At 45.0% G+C, this 24,214-nt stretch overlaps 1 protein-coding gene across 1 annotated transcript; it reads left to right on the plus strand.

Annotated features, from left to right (window-relative positions):
- Positions 1-10,681: 10,681 nt before the first annotated feature.
- Positions 10,682-21,981, plus strand: NEK2 (NIMA related kinase 2). The gene is made up of 8 exons (XM_024751062.1): positions 10,682-10,878; positions 12,064-12,281; positions 12,551-12,791; positions 14,892-14,974; positions 15,718-15,844; positions 16,893-17,112; positions 18,550-18,675; positions 21,471-21,981. The coding sequence occupies exons 1-8, from the start codon at positions 10,783-10,785 to the stop codon at positions 21,695-21,697; spliced, it is 1,338 nt and encodes a 445-aa protein (XP_024606830.1). The 5' UTR covers positions 10,682-10,782; the 3' UTR covers positions 21,698-21,981.
- The last annotated feature ends 2,233 nt before the right edge of the window (positions 21,982-24,214 follow it).

Here is a 24,214-nt window from a genome sequence, read left to right on the forward strand (position 1 = left end):
TGAGTCTCTTCTATATTCTAATTTTCTTTCTTTCAATCAGGCTCAATAAACTTAGTTTTAACGCTTTGATCAGTAGATCTTAATGAAGGCAGCAGCCAATAATTACATAAAACAATGTATTGGAGAACTGCTTTCAATTCCACGCACCATGCCTAATTTAGTGACTGTAGGCAGAATTCGGCTGGTTTCGGATTCGTCAGAACAGGGGCTTGCAAGGTCATGAAGATAGAGAGTTCTGTCACCACACGCGCTGTGTGGCTGGTGTCTGCCCACCTGTGACCCTCCGCTCACCTCGCTCTGCCCTGCACTCTACTCCACCCTCCCGGCCACCTCATCTACACCCACATCTGTGGCTGCCACTACCATTTACCTGTTGCTGACCCCATATCTCTATGTATCTCCTTCCCGGATCATCTATCTGCCTTGTGTCAGAATCCCCAGTGGGAGGGCCACAGGCACTTCAGAGGCTCCAAGTCTGGGTTGGCATGAGCTCCTCCCCAGAGCTGCCCCTCCCTCCTCCTTATCTCCGTGGATGGTGCCATCATTTGCCGGCCTGCACACCCAGGAGCCTGGGTATCTGCCTCAACTCCTCCCTCCCATGGGCATTGATTTTTCGTGATACCATTTCATCTCGGTGGTCAGAAGATACAAGACCATTAAAAATCATGTCCAAGCATGTGCTGGTATATTTGTATTAAATGCCTATATCTAAATCTTACAGGCCACTTTCTTCCCCTCATGCCCACGGCAGGTGACCTGGCCCTGCACAGAAGTCGCCCTGGCGTCCCTGCCCAGGTGGCTTCTGGAGAATGTCACGCAGTGCAGCAGTCTGATGACTGCAGCCCTGGTCTGGATTTGGTCCTGTCTCCACCCTGCCATGTGCCCTGTAATTTGGGTAGGAAGGGGGACAGTGTCCCCCACGAGCATGACAGTGTCATGCTGGTCCTCTTCCCCTCACAGGGCTGATGGCGGCATGAGGGCCCTTAGGGGCTCCTGGAGACACAGGACTTCACCAATATTTGATAGAGCCTGGGAAAGCCTGGAGGCTGCTCCAGGAAGGCTCTCACACATAGTCTACACACAGTGTTTTGGGGAATGCAGCCATACCCTGGCCCATGGGTTTAGATTCCTTGAACTCAGAGTGTGTGGGTTTGGAATACAGTATACTCTGGGCTGGGGTAGGGAGAGGCTTCTTAATTAGAAAATGTATTAAAATAAGTGCAGCTTTATTTCTTTAGCAGTGGTTAGGATACGAACTTTGGAGTCGGGCAGAAGCAAAGCCAAGGTCAGTTCTGGCATTTTCTAGTGGTCTGAACTTGGCAAATCACTTAACCCCTGGACCCTTGGTTTCCCCATCTGTAAACAGAGATTATTATAGTATCTGGCCTTCAGGTTGTGGTGCCTTGTGCCTCGGCTGGCACGCAGTCAAGGCCCCAGAAGAGTAGCTACATTATTGTCACTGCTAGTGTCACAGTTTTGCAGGCCACTGGAGAAGGCGCCTGGCAGGACCCCTGATGGGCCTCCTTTAAGGAACCACTTGTCATTGGCACACAGTTAGTAACTGAAAGCCCCAAGATGCTGCCAAGCAACTTGAAAAGATGTGTTAGAAATCCACATTTCGTAAAGGAGAACAAAATTTTCAGTTCGCAGAGCTTAGAGATCAGGCTGACTTTTTTTTTTTAAATAAATCTTTTATTTTTGAAGAGTTTTCAGTTTGTAGAAAAGTTGTAACACTAGCACAGAGTTCTCACATACCCCACACCCAGTTTCCCCCATTGTTAACGTCTTACATTAATGTGGTCCCCGGGTGAATGGCTGATGCTGCACAGCCTCATCCTGCCCCAGCCTTGTGTGCCCAGGGCAGGTCCTCCCTGTCTCACCAGCTCCCTGCTGGGCAGGGCTTGCTGTGGCCCAGTTGTTCAGTTTCTGTCTGGCTTCCCTTTTTCTGTGGCGAGGCTGTGAGAAGGCTGCAGACTTTTCATTTATAAAAACAACCCTCGGGGCTTCCCTGGTGGCGCAGTGGTTGAGAGTCCGCCTGCCGATACAGGGGACGCGGGTTCGTGCCCCGGTCCGGGAGGATCCCACGTGCCGCGGAGCAGCTGGGCCAGTGAGCCATGGCCGCTGAGCCTGCGCGTCCGGAGCCTGTGCTCCGCAACGGGAGAGGCCACAACAGTGAGAGGCCCGCGTCCTGCAAAAAACAAAAACAAACAAAAAAAAACAACCCTCCTCCCCACCTGTATCCTTCCCTCTGTGTGCAGAAATGCCTACCCTTGGTATACAGCCATCCAGGGTGATGAGCACGCCCACCGAGCCAGGGGTCTTGCTGACCCCTGACTTGTCCCCCTGCAGGCACTAGCTCCGACCAGAGTCCTTGCAGGAGCCTATGGTTTCTAGGTGGTCTGGAGTGGAGGGGCTGGGATGAGGGAGCTTCCCCAGAGTCTCGTGAGCCAGACCTCTAAGAATCTGTAGGGAAGGTGGGCACATTTCTGCTTTCTCTTTTTCAGATGAGAACTGTTATAGTGGCCTGAAACCTTAGGCTTAACCATCCTGAGCTTCGGTTTTCTTTCCTGAAAAATGCGAATAAACTGACACTCCAGTTATGGGTACGTGGTGAAGAGTGAAGGGCACAGTGCCTGGCACAGAAGAGTGGCTGTTATCATTCCCGGCTCCACGGGGCACATCCATCAGGCCGGGTATACCTGTGCCCTCAGCTCACCAGATGCTCCAGGACAGCCCTCTGCTGCTGCCCAGGGTCAGGGGCAGTGTGAGGGTGGCAACGTGGTGATGCAACAGCCTGGCCTGAACCTGAAGAGTTGTATGTTTGACAGTTGCTAAGACCTGCTCAAATTAGGTCTCTATGCACGACAACATTGCTCCAGAAAAACAAAAGTGCAAAGAACATTTTCTACTTAAACTGTGTTTTAGGAGGACTCGGGAAGATTGGTATTTAAAATAATCAGTAGCAAATTCTTTTGTAAAGTGATGAGTGGTTTGTGTCTCCAATCATCCCCTTCCCAGTTACTGTGTGTGGTGAATTCTGATTTCAGGTGTCGGGTTCTCTTAACTAAGAGATTTAACTAACAACATTGTGCTTTGGGTTCAAGCTATGTGTTTGGGAGACAGCTATATATATATATATATATATGATTTCTCATAATATTCAACAAACAAAGAACTCTGGCAGAATATGCAGGAGTCTGAAGTTCACTAGAGGCCATGTGACAGATCTCCCCAGCGGAGCTTCCAGATGTTTCCTGAAAAAGAAGAGAGGAAGAGTGAGGTCTCTGCATCATGTCTCAAACCTGAGTGAAGCCAGTTCTGGAACTCGAGGCTTGTGGGGGAGGGAATAAGGTCTGAAGGGCCGAGGACCAGGGCCTCTCCTCTCCTCAGATACCCTCTCTGCCCTGTATGGGTAGCTGAGGATGGGAAGAGAAGGAAACAAGGGAGAGAGAGAAGGTAAGAGCAGAAAAAGAAGGCTGGCAGGCACCTGGGGGCTGTTTGCACCTGCTCATCAATGGGGAAGTGGATTTTAAAACACCCCCAAAACAGCCATGTCTTGGCCTTGCTCCTCTTGCCTTGTCTTGAGAGATATGTGCTCAAATACCCTCGAATGCAGGCTTGAGAACCCACCCGAGGCAGGATGCCACGTACAGGCAGAGAGAACAGAAGCCAAGGAAATGAGCCAGGCCAGTGGAGGAAGTGTTTGCCCTTAGCCATGTTGGCCAGGGTGGCCAGGTTGGATAAAATGCCCCTCAGGAAGCCTTGGCAGTCAGCAGAAAGTCTAGGGATTGCGCCGTCCTCCAGGGTTCCACCCAGTGAGAGAATTGCACTAAAGACCCTAATAGCCACCCTGTCTGGGGCATCTGCAGAGGGGCAGACACTACATACATTATTGCATTCAACCCTCAGTGAAGCCCTGGGAGGTTGGCACCATCTCCCCCCCAACTCTACAGGGTCAGTGCCGTGGTCTCACCCAGCTGTGTGCCAGGCTGGGCATCCACCTCAGGTCCGGATGATTTGGGAGCAGAAGCTCAGAGCCCCTCTTGCCGCGGTGTCTAACGGTTGCAGTAGCTGAGCTCTCTGGGGCCCAGTGAGGGTGGGGAAGTCTGATCAGCAGGCAGATGCCAGGCCTCGAGGCGCAGCTGTTAAAACAGAACCTAAAGTAGACGTTGGGTGGTTGCCATTGCTGTTGAAAATCCTCTCCCCCTTAGACGAGACCAGTTAAGTCACACAAACTAGCCGTCAAGATCCTGGATCCCGTACTGGACGCCACCAGGCCTTCAGTTTGGATCTGCCGCTCAGCACCCTGAGTCGGTTATTTAACATCTTTGTGTCTCCAGTTCCCCATCTGTAAATTCCCCATGGGCATTTGTGAGATGGAGCGAGACAGGCTTACCGGGTGCTGGACCTGAGCTCAGTGACCGGTCACTGGTCACCGTACAGGCTGTCGCTGCAGGCTTTCCTTTCTGCCTCTGCCCTGGGGTGTCCTCCCAAACGAAAGGCAGCAGCACGGAGGTGACCCTCTAGCTGGGCTTTGTTAAAGGATTAGCGCGGAAAAGCAACACAAAGGGCGTGGGGCTCTTGCGGACTGAATCCAGACTCAAGTTGGCTGCTGATGGGAGGCACCTGGGAGCTCGTGGAGGTCCCTATAGTGGCACAGGCCCGAGCCGGTGTCTTTGAGTTCTGCCTCCTAAAAGTCAAAATGAAAGTTCCTCCTCTGACTTCTTTCCAAACCCTCCTCGCTAAGCAAACGCAGCCTCTCCCAAGGTCTCCATGGGTTGCATTCAGGTCGCCGTGGCCACCGTGCTGGCAGTGGCTGGCAGCAGCTGGGAACCTGGGGCAGGCGTTGGCTGTGAGGAACCACTCGCTCCTCTGGGTGACATGTCATGAGTGTGTTACGTGACGTCAGCTGCAGGCTGGTGTCATGGGAGTGGTGACAATGAGGGTGGAAATGCCTCCGGGAGAGGTCACTCATTCTCCAGGGGCACAGGACCAAGGTGCAAACAAACAGAAAGGCCGGGCCCGCAGCTGCTCTGGAAGGCTGTGCGGGGCTGTCCACACACACACACTCTGTTGCCCGCCCTCCCCATCTGGTCCAGTGGCAACCCCCGCAGGCTGGTCTCTGCCCCACTCGACTTGCAAATGCTCTCAGGGAGGTCACCTGTGCTCTCCAAATCCAGTTTTCATTTCTGCCCATCCTTTCTGTGTTCTTTTTGCAACATCCGGCCCCGTGGACCACTCCCACATTCTTAAAACGATCTCCTCTATTGGAACCTGGGTTAGAGATTATTTCCATATTGCCTTCTACCCCTTTGGTCATGTTTCTTGGTCTCTTTTGCTGACTTTTCTTCCTTTACAGCCCAGTATAACCTCCAGGCTCCCTTCTCCGCCACTCTTGGGGCATATTCATCCCCACACCTGGCTTCTGTCACAACCTACTTCCAGTTCTCTGGCTCCAGCCTAGACTACTCTGTTGAGACTCTGCATCCAGCTGCCCACTGGCCAGTCCCCCCATAGGCCTGTGGGCTCATCATGCTCTCAGTATCCCCCACCCCAACCTGCTCCTCCTTCAGCATCGTCTCCTGCAGTGGAGGACACCGCCATCCATCTGGTCACTCAAGCCAGGAGTTGTCCTCCCGACTTCCCCTACATAGTGTTGCTCACCGTATCTCATCTAATTTACCACCCAAACGGTTCTAGACTCCCTCCTTCTCCTCCATTGCCTCATTTCAGCCGATATCATTTCCTCCTGAGTTGTTACCATAACCTCTCGTAACATATTCCTGTCCTCCCACGTTCATTCTCTATCTTGTTACTGGGGGATCTTTCTAGAGCACAGCCTGGTAATATTCGTCTGCTCAAAGCTTCCACTGTGACTCCATCACCTTCAGAAGATTGCCTCAACTCCTGGGTCATCCTGCTTACCTAACTGGCTGTCTCACGAGGTAACCACAGGCAGCCTTTGGTCCGCTAACCTGCAGGCCACGGCATGCCTTCATGTTTTCACCCACAGTCCCCTCTCTCCTAATTCTAATTCATCCTTTAGATGTAGTTCAGGGGTCACCTCCCCCAGGAACACTTGCCCTGACCTGCACTCCCTGCCATCCCTATCAGAGCCTGGCTCCTCCCTCTGGGTTCCCTTGACATTTAGGTAAGCTCTTGCAGAGAGATTATCACACTGAATAGGGAGAGCTGATTTACACGTCTCACCTTTCCAGGGGAACCTCTTTGAGGGCAAGTGCTGATCTTTTATCTTTCTATCTCCAGCACCTGTCACTGTGTCGTTACTCAATAAATGTTGCTGATAAAAGTCAAGAATGAAGAGGATGTTGAGAAAGCTAATGCAGACATAGCTTCTTAATAAAAGCTGTTATCTGGGGTCAAACCAAGGGCTAAGCAGACAAGCTTTCTGGCTCTGATAGCAGTTCTGGTGAGTTTCCAGGAGGAGGGTTTTCAGTTTTCAGTTTTCATGTGAAGCTGGAAGGATCATTAAAGGTCATCACATTTAAAACCCTCATTTTACAGGGAGGTGAAGTGGATTCCCTAGGTCATACAGTTCATCAAAACAGAACTAGCCGAACCTGGGTCCCTAGACCGTATGCTCACTGCTCCTACAATTTCACTGTGCTGCCCCCTGAAGGGAAAATTAGGAGTGTTCTCTAAAAGCTCCTGAAGTCCCTTAGATACACATTATGGCTTCAGCATCTGTGATTCGTTCTAACTTTCTTCTTAACCAATTTATATTATCAATATTCTTAGAGATTTGATAATATATATCCTGAATATACAAATATCATTAAAAAAACATAAAATTTGTGGGTGGCTCTTTGTCTGAAAGCTGATCCTTGTATTGAATAAAAGTCAGCCTTTCCCTAACTTGTACCCTTGGGTGCAAGCATGACGCTATCCCTCTTTAAAATGTGACAGAGCTAGAACTAGCCACAATGTGGTCTCAAAGAAAAATTTCTTGTCATCCTCTTCCATCAGCTGCCTGCCATTAAACCCAAAGCTGTCTCTTAGCTTCATCTTGTCCTTCTGTTTAGATCAAGTGGTGGGTCGCTATTACGGTCAGTCTCCATAACACCTCATTCTTTCCTCTAGAACATGGTTATTTATTGAGCACATACTTTGTCGTGCACCTTTCTTTAACATCTTTTAGCTTCTACTCTTTCGAAAGAATCTCTCTCTCTCTTTTATTTCTAGAAATCTTTATTAAGCACTTTAAAGAATTTCCATAATCCATGACTTCAGATGGCTCCAAGTAACTGTGTGAAGATAAGACACACAAACATCTTTTCTGAGATTTGCAATGCTAAATATGCAAATCTCGAAGTGACCTCTCAGGACAGGTCTGGGGGTGGGTTGGTGCAGACGTACTGACTCCTCATTTATCATGCGGTGATTTACAGCCCTCTAGTGGGTCTTTAATGCAACATATAAAGGGAAGCCGAGGGCAATGGAGTATGATGGCTCATTTGTTTGTTCCTTCGCTGGTACATTCTTTCAATGTACAAATGCCAACTGAGTGCCTACTACGTTCCAGGCACGTTTTAGGTGCTGGAGATACTGCCGTGAACAAAAGAAACAACAAAAAAATCACCTGCATTAGTTACTTAAGACGAAGAAAACAGTGAGTAGAACAAGTCTGGGACAAAACTCGAGTATGAGTTTGGACACGTTAAGTTGGAGGTGCCCATTAGTCTTCCAAAAAATGTGTTGGTGTCTTTGGGAACACCTGTAGAGCACTTGTGAGCAGAACACACAGACATAGTGCAAATAATCTCTTTATTTGAGATTTCACCAAATTTAAATTAAAACTGACAACAATCAGCATATTTAGCAAGAAAATTGTGAAGACACTGAATCAGACCCTGGGTGTGGGAGCCTGGTTATAGACAAGTTCAAGCCTTGGTCCCACCCTTATGGAGCTGGTCATCTCTTAGTTTTCTCTTTCAATGTAGTCTTTGTAGTCTTCTCCATTTCTGTCTCAGTTCTTTGTTTTCTTAATTCTTAGCAGAATTTGTAATGGTTGCATTTCTCTGTCTCCTTGGTACATCTACTGTCTCCACCTCCAAGACTGCACGTCAGTCCCACTCACTGGGGTATCTTCAGCACCTGGCGGGGCCTCGATTAATATTTGTTGAAGGATGAGTTTTCGATTTAATAGGTCAGGTAAGATAGATATACATGAGCAGCAAGTAATTCAGACTATTATATGGCACATCCTAAATGAGTAAAGAACACAGTTAATTGCTCTTTTAGGAGGTCACCGTGGGTTGAGGGCAGCCAGGGAATTTTTCAGGGAAGAAACTGGGCTTGAGCTGAGTCTTAAAGGATGGGTGGAATATGAAGGAAGGAGGGAGGAAGTGATGGGGGAAGGGGTATTTCCTCTAAAGTGTTCCTGATCGACCTCCACATGCTCCTCAGCCATTAATGTCTCTTTCTTCTCAGCGTCTAGGCTGTCCTGCCCCTCACTCCCACCCAATGGTATGGGCTAACTTTGGCATGTTTTTAGGGTTTGTCATGCCATACCCATGTCACTCTTTACCATCTCTGTCTCTTCTAATGAACACTCAGCATATTAATTCCTATCATTATATCTGGCACATAAAAAGTGCTCAATAAATATTTGCTGAATGAACATATGTGCCTAGGAGCCACTCTCCATACTCTTGGGATGGCTCTTTACCCAGTATTTAGTCTCTGCCACAGGGCTGGAGGCTATCGAAACGTGAGTACTTGAGGGCTCATCCAAATTCTTACATGATTATTAATAAGCTGCTTTCTCATATTTTCATTTAACAAAGATTTTTTGCATGCCTCTTTTATTACAGGGCTTATGCTAGCTACAAGGAATTTGAAGTTGAGCCACTGTGAGATCCATATAAACAAATAATGATAAATAACAAGTTAAGGTGGACTTATGTACAAAGTGGTTTATGAACACTATAGATGGAGGAATTGCTTGTTCTAGGATGCTAGGAAAGGCTTTCCAGAGTACAGGAGAGAAAGTTGGCACTGAGTCTTGAAAGACAAGTTGTGTCCTCTAGACAGACATGATCAGGGGTAGGGGAGTGGATAAGGGAGTGGGATGGACAGTATTCCAGACAAATGGAGTAACAGGTGCAAAGGTGGTGGTGGTAGGAGGGAACTGAGAAAGTGTGCCGGGTTTGGGGAATTGGGGCAAAGCATCAGAGCATAAGAATGGCCAGAGAGAAGGTACAGGGTTGGATTTGAGGTGGGCCAGCGAAAGAACTCCAGGGATGTCAATCTTTAAGAGGTACTAAAATAAAAAAATATAAAGCCAATTAACTGAGCCACTTGTGGCTCCTTACATAACTTTTGAAAACTAAACTGGTTCCATTCTCTTGAGGTAAGACAGTGCCCTTGAACGTTACTTTAAAAATCTCCTGGCTGGCAATTCCAATTATGTTATATTCAGTGCAGGTAATAAATTCCTTATTTTTAACATAAAGAGGTTTGTAATTCTTATTAATAGGAAATCAAGTTACTTTCAATCCCATGCTGATCAGATATTTAAAGAAAATTGACCTATTTATGCATTGCCAAATTATTAGCCTTCTTGTAAAGTACTCCTCCACCTTTGGATGGAGGTCTCCAGGTCCCCTCTCCCAGGTAAAAGTGGGACTGTTCCATCTCGCTGGGCGAGCTGAAAGTGTTTGTCTCTGTGCATGCCCAGAAAAGGCTGCATTCAATGAAGTATTGTCAATCAACTATGTGCTTGGCACCCCTTATAACCTATTTGGTAGTCTTTTCTAAAAAAAAAAAAATTTTGTAGGAGTCTTAAAGGTAAACCTCTCTCTGCCTTAGAGCCACCATATTCTCCTGGGTATTCCAAAACATCAGGGACTTCCATATTGCACCCTGAGGTTTTGTACACACCCTCTGCATGTTAAACAGGCCTCTAAGTTTGGTGTTCAAAGATATAGTCTCTCTATGAGGACTACATCCTAAAGTTATGTGTGAACTTTAAATCATTACTATGAGTATCCACTGTTTTTGCATTTATTCTTCTCTTCCTGGATGTTGGAACTAAGCAAATACTATAACCTTCCTGTGCTTCCATTTCCTCATCGGAAATAACGCCAATTCCTGCTTTATTACTTTACAATACATGTAAAGTGCTTGTCCCGCAAGCACTGTACACAGTCCCGCAGCACTGTCAGCACTTATTCGCGCACCCTTCAGGGAGAGACAGTCCTTTTCATCTCTGTACTCAGTTCTCACCCAGACTTTAGCGTAACCCTGCCCCGGGCTCAGGGTACAGGAACCTGAGAGAGGAGGGCGCGTACAGAGAATGGGTTGTGTGAGAGGTCAGAGTGCAAAGGCAGCTGGTTGAGGCAGTGAGCAGAAAAGTCTGAAGAGCGGTCTCTGGACTTCGGTTGCCTTGGCGACCTCAGCCAGAGGAACAGGGCGGCGAGGAACCGCCTGGCACTGCGGCTTTCTGTGCCCCGCCCTCTCTTTGGTTTTAGCTCCGCCCCTTTCTCCCGAGACGTCGGAAGCAGACGCCGACACCGACGCCGACGCGGTTGCCTAGCGATACACTTTTCCCAAGATGCCCAGGGTGTTGTGTTCTTCTTAGCCAATCAGAGAGGCGAAGCGGCCTTACCGCAGGCCAATAGACTGCGAGGCGGGGGCCCGCGACGGTTAAACTGGGCTGGAGACTGGGGCGGCCTGGCGCTGTGACTTGAGGTCTCCGACTCGGTGGTGGCATATCCGCGACGGTGGTGCGACGTTCAGGTGTTCTGCGCGGGTCTGGCCATGCCGACTCGGGCGGAGGACTACGAGGTGCTGTACACCATTGGCACGGGCTCCTACGGCCGCTGCCAGAAGATCCGGAGGAAGAGCGATGGCAAGGTGAGCGCGGGCTCGGTGCCTGTCTCCGCCCCCGCCGCGGTTGTGCAAACTGCGGGGGGCGCGCCCTCTGCCGCCGAAGGGAAGCGAGGGGCCTGGGGCTGTGCGTCTGGAAGGCAGGGTGCTCAGAAGAGTTAGACATCTCCCCTCAGGTCTGTGTCGGTCCTGGGTCTCTCAAGGGATGGGAAACTGTGTCCCTTTTTCCTTTTTTTTTTTAATTTTTCATTTGTGAATCTGTCCTTAATCTTTAAATAAAATTAATAGAATGTGCCAAATAGAATATTGTCAAATACATAACACCGCTTTGCTATTTACATGAGATTGCGCATTTTTATATATTTATGTTATAGGTATATATATTTTTTCCATCTTTTTTCCTTTCTCTTCCATTTTCTTCCTTTTTCCCAATTTGACCTGCTAAGGGCCTTCAGTTGGTGACAGCTAGCTGACTCCTGAGCTGTTTTTTTTTTTTTTCGGTACGCGGGCCTCTCACTGTTGTGGCCTCTCCCGTCGCGGAGCACAGGCTCCGGACGCTCAGGCTCAGCGGCCATGGCTCACGGGCCCAGCCGCTCCGCGGCATGTGGGATCCTCCCGGACTGGGGTACGAACCCGTGTCCCCTGCATCGGCAGGCGGACTCCCAACCACTGCGCCACCAGGGAAGCCCTCCTGACCTGTTTTTAGAGAAGAGCCCTCTCGGTCATGACCATCAGCACGTCGAACTTTTATGTCTTGTAGTCAGAATTCATTTAAAATACCCATTATTCGGATTGTTGGATTCAGATTTCCCAAGGTGTGTAGGTAGACTTTACACAAAGAAACAATGGAGAGGAAATTGGCTCTGACGGAAGGACCTTTACTAAGTTTAAGTTCTCTTACCTTGGAAATCTTGACTTGGAATGCTCGAGGACTTTGACTACCTCTACCCCAGCTTTGACCAGCTTTGACTAAGCAACGGAGGTTAGGGGGTTGGGGGAGGTCTAATGTACCTCGTCACTCTCTGTTGCATCATTTACTGCTGAAAAATTGGGGGAAGATTATGGAAGTAAACTCAGGGGTCCTTAGGTTCATTGAACTACATTAGATGATGTCACTGTATGATCTACTTACTAGAGAAGTAATTTTTAAAAGTTTTTAAAAAGGTTTTGAGTATAATGAGTTTATTTGTGCCTTGGAAATTTTTATTTCAGATCTTAGTTTGGAAGGAACTGGACTATGGCTCCATGACAGAAGCTGAGAAACACATGCTTGTTTCTGAAGTGAATTTACTTCGTGAGCTGAAGCATCCAAATATCGTCCGATACTATGATAGAATTATTGACCGAACCAACACAACACTGTACATTGTAATGGAATATTGTGAAGGAGGGGACCTGGCTAGTGCAATTACAAAGGGGACCAAGGAAAGGTAAAATCTCTTAAATGGGCCTAGTTTTGCTTCTGTTAAGCATCCTGTATTAGGATCAGGGACAGAGTACTTAGTAATGCGGAAGAGTCTTCTGGTGTTTGTTTGGTGGGTCCACGGTACTTTAGAAAATCCCTGGTACGTCAGCACCCATATTTCATATCAATTTATTTCCCTATGTGTACACTTTGAAAACTAGATAATTCACATCATCCCATCTTTGTTATGGTTTTATTCAGAGGTTATAGGCTGTATTACTGCTTTGATTTCAGGCAATACTTGGATGAAGAGTTTGTTCTTCGAGTGATGACTCAGTTGACTCTGGCCCTAAAGGAATGTCACAGACGAAGTGATGGTGGTCATACTGTGCTGCATCGGGATCTGAAACCAGCCAATGTTTTCCTGGATGGCAAGCAAAACGTTAAGCTTGGAGACTTTGGGTTAGCTAGGATATTAAACCACGATACGAGTTTTGCAAAAACATTTGTTGGCACACCTTATTATATGTCTCCTGTAAGTATTTCAGAATTTAGGTGCTTTTTAAACATCTTAATGCTAAACACTCAACTTTTTGTTTGTTTAGTAATATCCAATAGCCAAGAATTAACAATACTGTTTTATTTTAAATTTATATTTTTCCAAATGGACCACCAGACCATTAAGTTCCTGTATTAGCAATATAAATCAAGCTTTCATCGAATGACTACCAAGTGCTAAGCTCTGGGATCACAAAGATGAGATAGGTTTTGTCTCTGCCCTCAAGAGCAGCACTTCCCAAAGTGCCATAGGTCCTGGACACCAGCTGGAACTCATCTGGGGTGATCGTTTAAAATGCACAGTCCTGAGCCCCAAATCCAGTGAATTTGGATCTCTGGACAGGTCTTTGCGCTCAACTCTTTTTTTCTCTGTTTGTCCTCCACCACTTTTTATTTTGGACTTTGTATTTTAACAGACCTTCTAGGTGATTCTTGTGCATGGAGGTTCAGGGCTCAGGAGGCTCACTCACTTCTGACAACATATTTTTGCGGTGTTAACTTTTTGTACTTATTCTTTTTTTATTGCCTTTTCCTACAGTGCAGCTGCAGAGTCCACCCATTTACCTGTTTCCTCAGTTGCTGAATATTTTGTTTCCAAAATGTCTCACCATTCTAAAGAGCACTGCTATGCATGTCTTTGTATGAATTATTCTTTCTTCCTTTTTGGTTATTTCCTTGGTGTTTAGCTCTTGAAATGAAATTTCTGGGTCAAAGGGTATGAACTGTTTATGGCTCTCTAGTGACTTTTGAAGAGCTTGAATCAATAAGTGATAGCACTAATGTGTTGTATATGAAAGATGAGCAGATAAAGATGGAGAGAGATTTATTTTTTTAGCTGTTCACAAACATTTTCAGGATTTTCTCAGTCTTTTTTAGTTATGTTAACCAATCTGACTACAGTATAAAACTTTGTAAATTAGTGATTTTTTTTTTTTTTTGCGGTACGCGGGCCTCTCACTGTTGTGGCCTCTCCCATTGCAGAGCACAGGCTCCGGACGCGCAGGCTCAGCAGCCATGGCTCACGGGCCCAGCCGCTCCACGGCATGTGGGATCCTCCCGGACCGGGGCACGAACCCGCGTCCCCTGCATTGGCAGGCGGACTCTCAACCACTGCGCCACCAGGGAAGCCCAGTGATTTTGTTTTTGACTCAGATTAGACATGGCCAGAGCAGTGTCGTTTTCTCACTGGATCAGATTCCAAATAGAAAGCCTTTGATATAAAGGAAAATTATCCAGAGGTGGTTCTTGGAAAAATTGAAACCTGCACAATTCTTTTGTTCCTGTTCCCCCCTGCCCTTGTAAATAGACCAGTTTAGCCTTCCCTATGGGATTGTCAGGAAGCGGTACCAGACTCCCCTGTTGGACTTTAAATTACTAAGAAGACTTCTGAAGATTTCAGTACAGTACTTGCCTCTGTGCCCTCTGTTGAGAATAAGAGCCATGGTGGACTGTTGTTACTGTACGTGTGGAAGAAAGGCAAACAATTAAAATAGGGAGTAAGAATATTACTTACTACTGTGGTATATAAGTGGGCTAAGGGAAAAATATATAAATGAATGATTCAATTAGCCATTTATGTCTATATTCATTTAAATGTGGGCTAGATGTTATTCTAGAATTTTCTCTGGTTCTTTTAAAATGGAGTTTCTAGATTATGAATTCTTTGAGGGTAGAGGGTAGAGCTATCTCATGTTCACCTTTAACTTGCCAGTGCCTTGCCTGTAGTAACATAATAAATATTTGCGAATGAAAAATAAGTGAATGAATTATATATGACAGTGTATTAGGATAACATCATTGCCTTTTTTCCATTATAAATTTGAATATAAAGTATAAAGTACCATCTTTTTGTTGTTATGATACAAGATCTAATGTAAGAGTAATCAGCCTTTTGTATTTGAAATTTTTGTTATAGATATAAAATATTTATAATATAAAATTTGTTCCCTTCTTTTCCTTGAGTGAATATTACCAAACTTTAAGGTTCCATTTTTGTCCCAGGACTAATTTTATAAGTTTTAAAACAAAATGAACTTTAAACTCCTATTTTCTTACCTTTTTTTTTTCCCCCCTTAAGGAGCAAATGAATCACATGTCCTACAATGAGAAGTCAGATATCTGGTCACTAGGTTGCTTGCTGTATGAACTGTGTGCGTTAATGTAAGTATAATGAAGACAGAGTTTTAGTCTGAGGTTAACACTTAGAGAGATTTGTCACCTTTCACCAGGGTCAGCTTTTTGAGCATCCATGCACATTCAAGTCTGAAAGAATCATACCGTGGGTTAAAATTAAGGTAGATGGACAGGTTAAAAAAATTATTTACAAATTAATAATATAATCCCTGAGGCTGGATCTAGACTTGTTCAAGCTTCTAACCTGGTTAGATGTTTCTCCGTTAGTCTGAGCTTAGCTCAAGGGGAGAGCATATAGGTCAAGCCTATGGAAGAAATGAAATAAAGATCTAGAGAAGCAGTCTAGGGTTTGGACAGGAAAGAGTTCTGATTCTTTCCCTTTTTTCTTTCTGTTTTTTCCCTTCTAAAGTATTCTGTAGAGCAGTGGTTCTCAACCAGCGAAGGGGAATTTTGCCCCCCAGCTTTGCCTCCCATGGGACATTTGACAATGTCTGGAGACATTTTAGTTGTCACAACTAGGGATAGCTACTGGCATCTAATGGACAGAGGTCAGTGATGCTGCAAAACATACTAAACAATGCACAGGACAGTCCCCAAAACAGAATCATATGGCTCCAAATGTCAGTAGTGCCAAGGTTGGGAAACTTAGCTACAGAAGAAGATCCCAGAAGTAGAAACATAAATACAAACTGGACCTTAAACTCTGCTTTTGGTTTGCTTCTTCTTATATATTTTCATTTTTACATTTAAAAAAAAATTTTTTTCCCCAGGCCTCCATTTACAGCTTTCAACCAGAAAGAACTAGCTGGGAAGATCAGAGAAGGCAAATTCAGGCGAATTCCATATCGTTACTCTGATGAATTAAATGACATTATTACAAGGATGTTAAATTTAAAGGTAAAGTTTATAAGATGATATACTGTATGTTTCCATCTCTCAGCTAAGTTTTGCAGTGTATCCTCTCGTGGAGCAATGAGTCTAAAGAAACATTAAATATATTTCTTTAGCTAAATCTACTGTTACCACGAGTGAAAACATGTATCCTTGGCACATTGCAGGCCTGCCTTCTGTGCTTTCTTTGTGTCTCATCCCACTCTGCCATGCTAACAGATGGTTGGTAGCAAGGAGAGATTGCAATAAGGATCCAAATCCTCAGTTCCCCTTGTCCTTGCCTACCTCAAAGTGGCAGGTGGTACAGGAAGGGGCCAGGAATAATACCTTATTACTCTGCCTCTAGCTCTGAGAGATTAGAGATCATTAGAGATGGAAATCGTGGGGGAGGGCTGACTAAAAAGAGTAGAGGGGAAATAAAGAGATTATGTAGAAAAAAATCTGTCAGTGGGATGGGGAGGGAGATGTCCTAGGGATCAGGCTGTGTAAGAATAGAGTTAAATGCTGTGGGAGTTCAAAGAGAAGGAAGGATGCAGGTGAAGTAACAGGATTGAAGGTCGGTGAGAGAGCACCCTGCTTAATGTAGTTTGGAGATGCAAGGGCAGTACGTGCCCTGAAACAGACCGACCCTAGCAACGCTACCCAGCACAGCACAGGGATTGAGCCTTCTTAGGTTAAAAGGGGAACAAAGGTAAGTTAAAATCTGCATTACTTTGTGGACCCAGAACCTCATGAGTTAAAGCCACCAGTGAACTTATTTTTCAGGTGTTTAAGACCCATGTGTGTGTGTTGGGGCAGGGGGGGGAATGGGCAAAATGGGCGAAAGGGGTCAGTTGCATGGTGATGGATGGTAACTGAACTTGTGGTGGTGATCACTCTGTAGTATATACAGATGTTGAACTATAATGCTGCCAAGTAAGAAAAGAAAAGACCCATCTGTAAAGGAGTCCTTTCTTTTGCCTTGGAAATATATGCTGTTTTAAATGTAACTGCTCTTTCAGGATGAGTAGTCCATTATGTAGTGTGCCTGTAACACCGAATATTTTTTTCCCAGGATTACCATCGACCTTCTGTTGAAGAAATTCTTGAGAATCCTTTGATAGCAGACTTGGTTGCAGAAGAGCAAAGGAGAAATCCTGAGAGAAGAGGGCGGCGATTAGGAGAACCAGGAAAGTTGCAGGACTCCAGCCCTGTATTGAGTGAGCTGAAACTGAAGGAAATACAGTTACAGGAGCGGGAGCGAGCCCTCAGAGCAAGGGAAGAAAACCTGGAGCGTAAGTCTGAGTGGGGGTGAAGCACAGAGAGCTCCAGGAAGCTTATTCTAATGTATGTGAAAATCTATCTGAACAGAGGATCTCACGTCTGTGTTCTATTAGAAGGTTTTTATAAATACTTGCGAAACCAAGATATGCACATCAAGCTTGCCGCACCTTCACGTTGAGCCTCTTTCTCTGAGATCAGCTGTTGTCGTCACATTGTTGGGCCCTAACTGTGACAGCCCAGCACAGTAGCCATCACACTGTACTGCAGAGTCACTCTTTTCTTTATCTTTCTTAATATATGGACCCTGAGGTTTCCCATTGTAAAGAAGGTCTTAGAATTTGCCAGCGCTTCTCCCTTCTGATACACTGCTCCAACACAGCCTGGGTCTGAAATCCTACAGTGTGTAAGACTAGATGTATTTGGGCAGTTCCACAGAGCATGTGGGTACAAGATATTTAAATACTCTGATGGGTATTGACGGACTGGGTGGTAATGAGTTTTTGATGTTGAAACTCTGTCTACTCCACTAAAGTGAGAGCTGCTACCCAGGTTTTAGGATTCTGCAAGGCAGCAGCAGCAGTGCAGCTCTGCATTTTGACATCGAGGGAAGAGACGGGCTGCGACTGTCTCCTTCCCCCCTCACGGCTCACCCAATCTCGCTTCTGCAGCTCAATGCCAATGCAGACTTCATAAGTTTTTTTCTATTTAAACGTACTTACAAAGCATCTAAATGCGTTTGTTAATGTTTTACTTCCTAATGATAATTGTCTAGTACTGTGAGATACGCTGTCTGTGGGAGGTACAGCCTGTGCTTACCTGAAAATCTTTGTCTCTTCTGTCAAAAGAATTCTTTAAAAAAAAAACAAAACCCACAAAAAACAAACAACCAAAAACTTTTCATTAAAACTTTCCCGAGTGTTTTGTAATTTCACAAAGCAGCTGAAATCTGAACTCTCTGAATGCTGGGCCATGAATAAATAATAGCCTTTGTTAGTACCACCTAACTGAGCTGTGGTTTTTTTCCCTTCTATTTGGGTGCTGTCATTCACCCAGAGGGAGAAGGGTTTGTACCGCAGCCGGGTAACGCCCGGAAAATGAACTGTTGCCCCTTCTCTGCGGAGAGCAGGGATGGCAGTAGCTCTTTGTTTTCCCCCATGAGTTATTCCCACAAATCACAACCAAAGGTTGAAGCTGACTTTGTCCTTGTGCTTAAGCCAGTCCTTAGGAGAAAACCTAAGACAACATACAACATACTAACCACACAGCATTATGAAATGGGAACAGTCTGGTTGGCTGGAGTATACAGTAGGAAACCCTTCACAAAACATGACTCATCGGAGGTCAGGCTGTTAGCCTTAGCGATAAGGAAAAGTGGTAAGATTACCAAATGTGAATTGTTTATGCCACTTGTTAATTTCTTTCTTTCTCGTTCCATTCCCTTCTTAAAGAGAAGGAACGTGAGCTTTGTGTTCGTGAGAGACTGGCAGAGAACAAGCTGGCCAGAGCAGAAAGTCTGTTGAGGAATTACAGCCTGCTGAAGGACCAGAAGTTCCTGTCTCTGGCGGGTGGTCCAGGTATGAGAACCAGCTCAGAGAACAGAAGTTGGTGCCACAAATGAGGAAATGGGCACCAGCGTTGCCCCGAAGGTGGCTTTGGCAGCCCTTTAAATTTCCAGAGTCTTGAATTTTATGATGGAGTGAATTGAATATATGCATTTCAGTGGAGATAAAAATTGTGTTTTAGCAATGACTGACTTAACTGTGATCAGAGACATGAGGCAATGAGTCAGGATGATTTCATCTTCGGTTTTATTTGCTTTATCAAACTGTGTTCAGTATTTGATATTTATTTTTAAAAACTAGTTCATTTTTAAAAAATGCTGTGCCTTTCAGGTTTTTCTCTGGGTATATTTTCAAAACTCTACATTTCTCTCCATTTTCAAGTGAAAATCCTAGCATTTTACTATTACCACACGACCAACTCATATTTGCCACATCCTGCATAGAAAGTATGGCTTAAAAGGTGTGATAAGCCAACTGAAGAATAGGCCATCACTTTTGGATCTTTGCTAAGACCCGTTCCAATTGAAACGTGTATGTCAAAGTGTGACTGCTTAATACCTGCATATGCTCTGTAATACGTGATGGAAACAAATGAAACCAGTGATGGAAGTAAATCTCGTTTTTCTCAATATTGCTATCTACCATTTCAGTATTTTTATAATATTTATTTCAGCTTCTCTTAGATTCCACACTGCCATCCATAAAGATAAACTAGACTTAAATCATGATTACTGTGATAGAGTGAGGAGGAATTTTTATCTGGGTAAGTGTCATGCATCAAGCCCGTTGCCGAGAATTATATGGAAGGTCCTGTTGGGGACGGCTCTCCCAGTCAAAGAGTTTATTTACATCTTGCCCTGAGAGTCTTTGAGCAAAGGGTGAGAAGAGCTGGCGAAGGATGATGTGTTTCACTTCGTAGGACACGTAGGTAGAAGAATCTACCGGTATGCGAATCATGGCAAAGACTTAAAATGAGCTGTGGGAATGGTGTCCAATGTGGGTAGGAGGTGTTTTAAAGTACTGAGCATGTCAGAGCCCTAAGAAAAGCAACAAAGCGGTGGGGAGGGGGTGCCCTTGTGAACTCAAGACAGTTGGAAATATCCTCTCCCCATCCTTGGGCTATAGAATTCAGACATGAGGAAAACAAATAAATTGAGATCATGACAGTAGGCAACAGCATCTTTTTAAAGGCTCTACTTAGTCTGTTGAGTGAAATACGAATTCTTTTTTTAAACACTTTCTTATAAAACTGTCTTATTAGTAGGATTTACAGTTGTCACTGTCTGTTTACAAATGTATAGGTGTTTGTGGTAATAAACGTGGATCTATTTGAAACAAGAGTTGAGGCCTAAAAGCAGTCTCCTAAAATGCTTTGCAGAGAAGCAGTGTATGAAATAGGAAGTTGGGACAGTCGGAGGGCAGCGTTTCTCTGTGCAGCCTGCTTCTCCCTCAGGGCGTCTCCATTTCTTTGGACTGGAACATTCATCTCTAGATAGTCACGAGACTTCTTACTTCCTCACTCTCATCAGGTCTCTGCTCAGAAGTCACCTTATTATGCAGCTTCATCACTGCCAACACCCCCAGCACCTCTGTCTCCCTCTCTCCATGTTCATTTCCTTCACAGCACATACCATCCTCAAGTATTCCTCATGTGGGCTTGTTTATTTGTTTATGGTCTATCTCCTCCTACCACAATAGGGCCTTTGTTTGGTCCACAACAACCCATACAGTGAGCTCAGTAAATATTTGAACGTATTTCCTTTAAATGAACGCAAAGGAAAAACAAATAGATTTTAGAATTCAAACCTTCAAGCCCCCAACCCCCAGATAGTTGTCAGTTCCTAATAGTGTAGCCACTTTAAGTAGATTATTATTTTTTTCATGTTAAAAGTACAGTTCACTCACTGTTAACTCGATTTACTTTTACCATGCTGAGTCTTGCTTAGGTTCTTTTTGGAAGAAGTGTCTGGTCAGTTAAGCCGCTTTAAAATGTGTTCTGAAGTATTTAGCCAAAACTGTAGGTGCTCGCTATGAAAAAGAGCTTCTGCTTCCATACTTTTCTGGAAGTAATGTGTTCTAGGTAGAATGGCACTTGCTTTCAAGCACAGAGATAAATAACATTGGTTTCCAGAAGTTTTATATTGTGGCCCATAATCCTCAGTGCATTTAACCTTAAGAGGAATGTTGATTGTGAGAGAATAAAACATAGGTTCCTTGAGTTTTGGCTACAGATTAAAAAGCTGATTGATTTCTGCCAACCTCATGCCCCTAACCTGTTAAAAAAGAGACAACAGATCCAAAATGGAGTCACTGGTCACCAAATGTCACCAAATCAGGACTTAATACCTAACTTACTTTCAGTTTCAGCCTCTCTCAGGAATGGAATCTTAAACCAGTTAATCTGGAATTACCTGGTCAGCACTAGTGAGGTCATCTGCCTGATAGACCCCTGCTGTCCCCTAAAGGACGGTGACCTTGCCACAGACAATCCCCCCTTTGCTGGTGTAACTTCCTGGTCCTGCCCCCTTCTACCTATAAAAGCCTTTCCTTTTGTACAGCTCCTTAGAACTCCTTTCTGTCTTCTGGATGGGATGCTGCCCGATTTATGAATCGTTGAATAAAGCCAGTAAGATCTTTAATATTTGCTCAGTTGAATTTTGTTTAACACTCCTATCCCAGAGAGAATAAACAGGTACCCAGATTTCACATGCAAACTGACAATAAATATTTTGGTAAGTTTGATAAGTATGGAGGAGTTCATCTCCTGTTCATGAAACTCAAAAACCTTTTTCTTTTTTTTTCTAAAGAACTTTTTGATCTTACATCCTCGATAATGAAGAAGAAAGTTCATTTCAGTGGGGAGAGTAAGGAGAATATCATGAGGAGTGAGAGTTCTGAGAGTCAGCTCACCTTCAAATCCAAGTGCAAGGACCTGAAAAAAAGGCTTCATGCTGCTCAGCTTCGCGCTCAAGCCCTGTCAGACATTGAAAAAACTTACCAACTGAAAAGCAGACAGATCCTGGGCATGCGCTAGCCTGACCCAGAGACACAGACCTGTGTACAGTGTTTAATGTTGCCAGCCCTTTCGCGATGGGTATTCTACTGCTATAGCCTGTATACTTGGTTCTGCGAGCCGTGCCTTTTCTATAGTAAGCAGGGTGGTTTGGTATTACTCTTGCTGTTTTTCAGCAAGAATTGTACCAATGGGGCTTCCCTGGTGGCGCAGTGGTTGAGAGTCCACCTGCTGATGCAGGGGATGCGGGTTCATGCCCCGGTTCGGAAGATTCCACGGCTGGGCCCGTGAGCCATGGCCGCTGAGCCTGTGCATCCGGAGCCTGTGCTCCACAATGGGAGAGGCCACAACAGCGAGAGGCCCGCGTACCGCAAAAAAAAAAAGGTACCAATGTCCACTCCTTTCATTTTTCTTTTGTAAAGAACGCTTCATAGAAAGAATAACGCTTTCTTGGCCAGTTGGGTTTTTAATCCTGTGTGTGATTACTACTGGAACATGAAATGTTATATTCTATATGTTGGGGTGGGGAAATAATATTAGAAAAAGATATTTACCCAGGAGCAGCACTTAGAAGTTTTAAGAGACTGAAGTGGTGTGCTTACAATTGTCACGTCTAGAGTTAAAATTTAAGTCTGAGGTTTTAAATGTTCTTGAGCTTAGAGAAAACCTAATTGGATATAGATTGGTCACTAATACCTTGACATCTCGCTTATAAATATCCCCTTGCTCTGTAGTTTAAATCTGTCACCTTTTGTGAAAATCCATCACTATGATGTCTCTACTCTTTTTCTTTCCCTTTTTGTTCTGTTTAACAGTATGTGAGCTGTCTGTCATTTGCCCACTCTTTTTTCACTAAATAAAAGAATTCTTTAGTTTTCCTGTATCCATGTCGCTTGTATTTGTTGATCTTAGTTGGAGGGAGTCTGTGTTTATGATATTTAGGCATTGGAGGGTAGGGAAGTGAATGTGATGCTCTCAAGAGCTATACGGCACTTTACTACCCATCTCATTTGTCCATCTAAGCCAGTGGTTCTTACGGGGGCAGTTTTGCCCCCCAGCGTATATTTGCAATGTCTGGAGATATTTTTAACTGTTATGATTGGAGGGAGGGTGCTACTGGCATCTCTTGGGTAGAGGCCAGGGATGCTGCTAAACATCCTGTAGTGCACAGGACAGCCCTCACAACTAAATGTCAGAGTACCACGCCTGAGAAACCTGATCTCAGCTGAAACTTGTTGGAATATACCCCACCCTTGAAGGAAACTTATTTTGGTTTTGATGGATTTTTTTTACATGTCTGACTTTTAATATGAATTAGCAGTCCTTGCTGTGCCCATCATATTTTTCATGTGATGTTTTCCTGGCAATGCTAATCCTTTTAGCTTAATGAAATAAGACCAAGTTATGAAGGGTTATAATGTCATAAATGGGAAGAAATAGCTCCTTTGTTAGTTATCTTACACCGTTGATAACGTAGTTCTATCAAAGATATAATATCGAAATACAATCAGAAACTGATTACCAGGCCTTTATGGTATACCCGCAGATTAATCCTAACAGAACCACTTTGATGTAAATGTTGAGTGTAATTTGCAGGGCCCAGTGCAAAATAAAAATGTGGTTCAAAAAGCAGGAAACAAGTACCATTAAAAGTACATATGGGACTTCCCTGGGGTGCAGTGGTTAAGAATCCACCTGCCAATGCAGGGGACACGGATTTGAGCCCTGGTCCGGGAAGATCCCACATGCCGCGGAGCAGCTCCGCCCGTGCGCCACAACTACTGAGCCTGTGCTCTAGAGCCCGCGAGCCACAACTCCTGAGCCCGTGTGCTACAACTACTGAAGCCCGCGCACCTAGAGCCCGTGCTCCGCAACAAGAGAAGCCACTGCAATGAGAAGCCCGTGCACCACAATGAAGAGTAGCCCCCGCTCGCTGCAACTAAAGAAAGCCCGCGCGCGGCAGCAAAGACCCAACGCAGCCAAAAATAAATAAATAAAGTTTATAAATAAATAGATAAAAGTAAAGGTATATATAAAGCCTTGTCCTTTCTTCCAAGGTCCCTCTGCTTATTGTGGTGGTGTTTGCTATTTAATTTTATAAGTAAAGAGAATTTGAAATGTTAAATTATTAGCATGAACTTTACTATTCATCTTTTATGTAGTGTGATGCCAGTTTTAAATGCAAGTAGCAGCACATTTAGCTTATCTGTGGGATCACTGAAATTATTTAATTCATATTTTGTGACTCAAGCTGGCCAGAAGAGACACACACACATGCCTGTGACAGGTGCCTGGGGACGCGTGACTCTGGCGCCTGCCCTACACACTGCTGGTTTGGAGAAGTGGAGCCCACAGCCTCCACTGCAGCAGATAGGTCCCCCCAAGGATCTTACACCTCCAAGCTGGGATTTTCTTTGTACCTTGATTGAGGTGCCTGGATCGCCCCTGCCAAGATAAGGCCTCTAGCTGGCTGTCCACCAGCCATGCTATGGGGCTGCCAGCCCAGGACGGGGGGAAAGGCATTGGGAGGCAGCTGCC

This window comes from Neophocaena asiaeorientalis, unplaced genomic scaffold, assembly GCF_003031525.2.
Source record: "Neophocaena asiaeorientalis asiaeorientalis breed wild unplaced genomic scaffold, Neophocaena_asiaeorientalis_V1.1 scaffold67, whole genome shotgun sequence".
Taxonomy (NCBI): domain Eukaryota; kingdom Metazoa; phylum Chordata; class Mammalia; order Artiodactyla; family Phocoenidae; genus Neophocaena; species Neophocaena asiaeorientalis.

Bases quoted from the DNA above. Each gene is read 5' to 3' on its own strand.
- NEK2 (XM_024751062.1), top strand. From the start codon at position 10,783: ATGCCGACTCGGGCGGAGGACTACGAGGTGCTGTACACCATTGGCACG. The intron at 12,282-12,550 runs GTAAAATCTCTT...CTTTGATTTCAG, and splicing joins ACAAAGGGGACCAAGGAAAG to GCAATACTTGGATGAAGAGT. The intron at 15,845-16,892 runs GTAAAGTTTATA...TTTTTTTCCCAG, and splicing joins CAAGGATGTTAAATTTAAAG to GATTACCATCGACCTTCTGT.